Source organism: Rhagoletis zephyria, unplaced genomic scaffold (genome assembly GCF_001687245.7).
Source record: "Rhagoletis zephyria isolate East Lansing unplaced genomic scaffold, Rhagoletis_zephyria_1.1 Rzeph_scaffold_18743, whole genome shotgun sequence".
Classification (NCBI taxonomy): domain Eukaryota; kingdom Metazoa; phylum Arthropoda; class Insecta; order Diptera; family Tephritidae; genus Rhagoletis; species Rhagoletis zephyria.
In genome coordinates this window covers 8,423-9,728 of record NW_016175804.1, presented here as the reverse complement: position 1 = coordinate 9,728, position 1,306 = coordinate 8,423, and the positions used below count along the sequence as shown (strand labels likewise).

Here is a 1,306-nt window from a genome sequence, read left to right as displayed (position 1 = left end):
TTAAGGCGGTTCAGAAGTTGCACAGAGATGCATTTGGAACAAAGTAATGATGGAATTTTTGATTAAGCGTTAAATTAAAAACCAATACCTTTCAATAATTGCTTTATTAAACAATAACAAATACAGTTGTTTCGTAATTGTGCTGGAAAAAACGAATATATTGTTCTAATGCATAAACATATATCACTTTTTTAGGAGTTTGTTGCGTCTGCTGCTGTTTGTCCTGATGCCTCGGACGTTGCAGCCTGTGCGCGAACCTTAGCTTCGTCGTCAATGGCTTTCAACTCGGCTTTGGATTTGGACAGCTGTAAAGCAACACACCGCATTTGAAACCAAGGAAGAGTTGAAACCGTACTGCAGCTATTGAATCCCAATTCAGCGTTGCCCAAAGTGTCCTGCACACGTTGTTGCAAATCTGCTGGAAGTTCCCCGGGCGTTGTGCGAAGCTTCTGCGCTTCAGCGTTTAAGACGACATTCTGGAAAAACTCTGGTGGCGGCGGCCCTGCACGTCCAATGCCCAGCCCAAGACCTAAGCCTAGACTCAGTTGAGCCTGTAAGGCGTTTGTATTTTTAATGAGTACTTAAAACCGTTATATTATTAAAAAAAAAACTTACCCTTGATGCTACAAAACCACTAACTAAGAAAAAAAGTAATACAAACTTCATCATGAATGAATTATCTTAACTTAAAATTTATAAAATCCTGTTAGTTATTAACTGCTTGCGCTGCAATTTTGACTTTGTTCGTTCAACTTTTCGTATTTGATAGCTAACCCACTGGACTTGATTCGCTTTTATATCCGAAGCGGTACAGAAGATTATCTTTTAGGTGCGTAGATTTTTCCTTTGAATTTGGTATTTGATTTATGTGGTCATCGCGTCATCTCAGGGCCACATACCTACGTTCGTACACATGGATTTACATACATATATATGTATGTACATTAGACTGCATCACCAAAAAAAGTTGCGGTTTTTCCGCCGGGATTACAAAATATATTATATTTTATGACGTCCACCAAAATATTTTGCAAAAATAATAAGATTGAAGCGAGCTGGACCGATTTGAAAATACCTCCAAAAAANATATTTTATGACGTCCACCAAAATATTTTGCAAAAATAATAAGATTGAAGCGAGCTGGACCGATTTGAAAATACCTCCAAAAAAGGAGCTTTTTATGAATAAAAATAGTTTCTTAAAGAACTTTTTGAAAAAAGTCCCCTCAGATGACAAAACTGATTAAGCTTAAAAAATCTGCATAACAATATTATCAATCATATTATATCATTCTGATTTAGACTTG

The 1,306-nt window shown here is 36.6% G+C and overlaps 1 protein-coding gene across 1 annotated transcript; it reads right to left on the bottom strand.

Moving 5' to 3' along the window:
* Positions 1–106: 106 nt before the first annotated feature.
* Positions 107–752, bottom strand: LOC108380271 (uncharacterized). Its single transcript, XM_017636643.1, has 2 exons — positions 616–752; positions 107–551 (listed from the first exon to the last, which is right to left on the bottom strand). Exons 1-2 carry the CDS (start codon positions 667–669, stop codon positions 192–194), a joined length of 414 nt encoding a protein of 137 aa, XP_017492132.1. The 5' UTR covers positions 670–752; the 3' UTR covers positions 107–191.
* Positions 753–1,306: the final 554 nt, after the last annotated feature.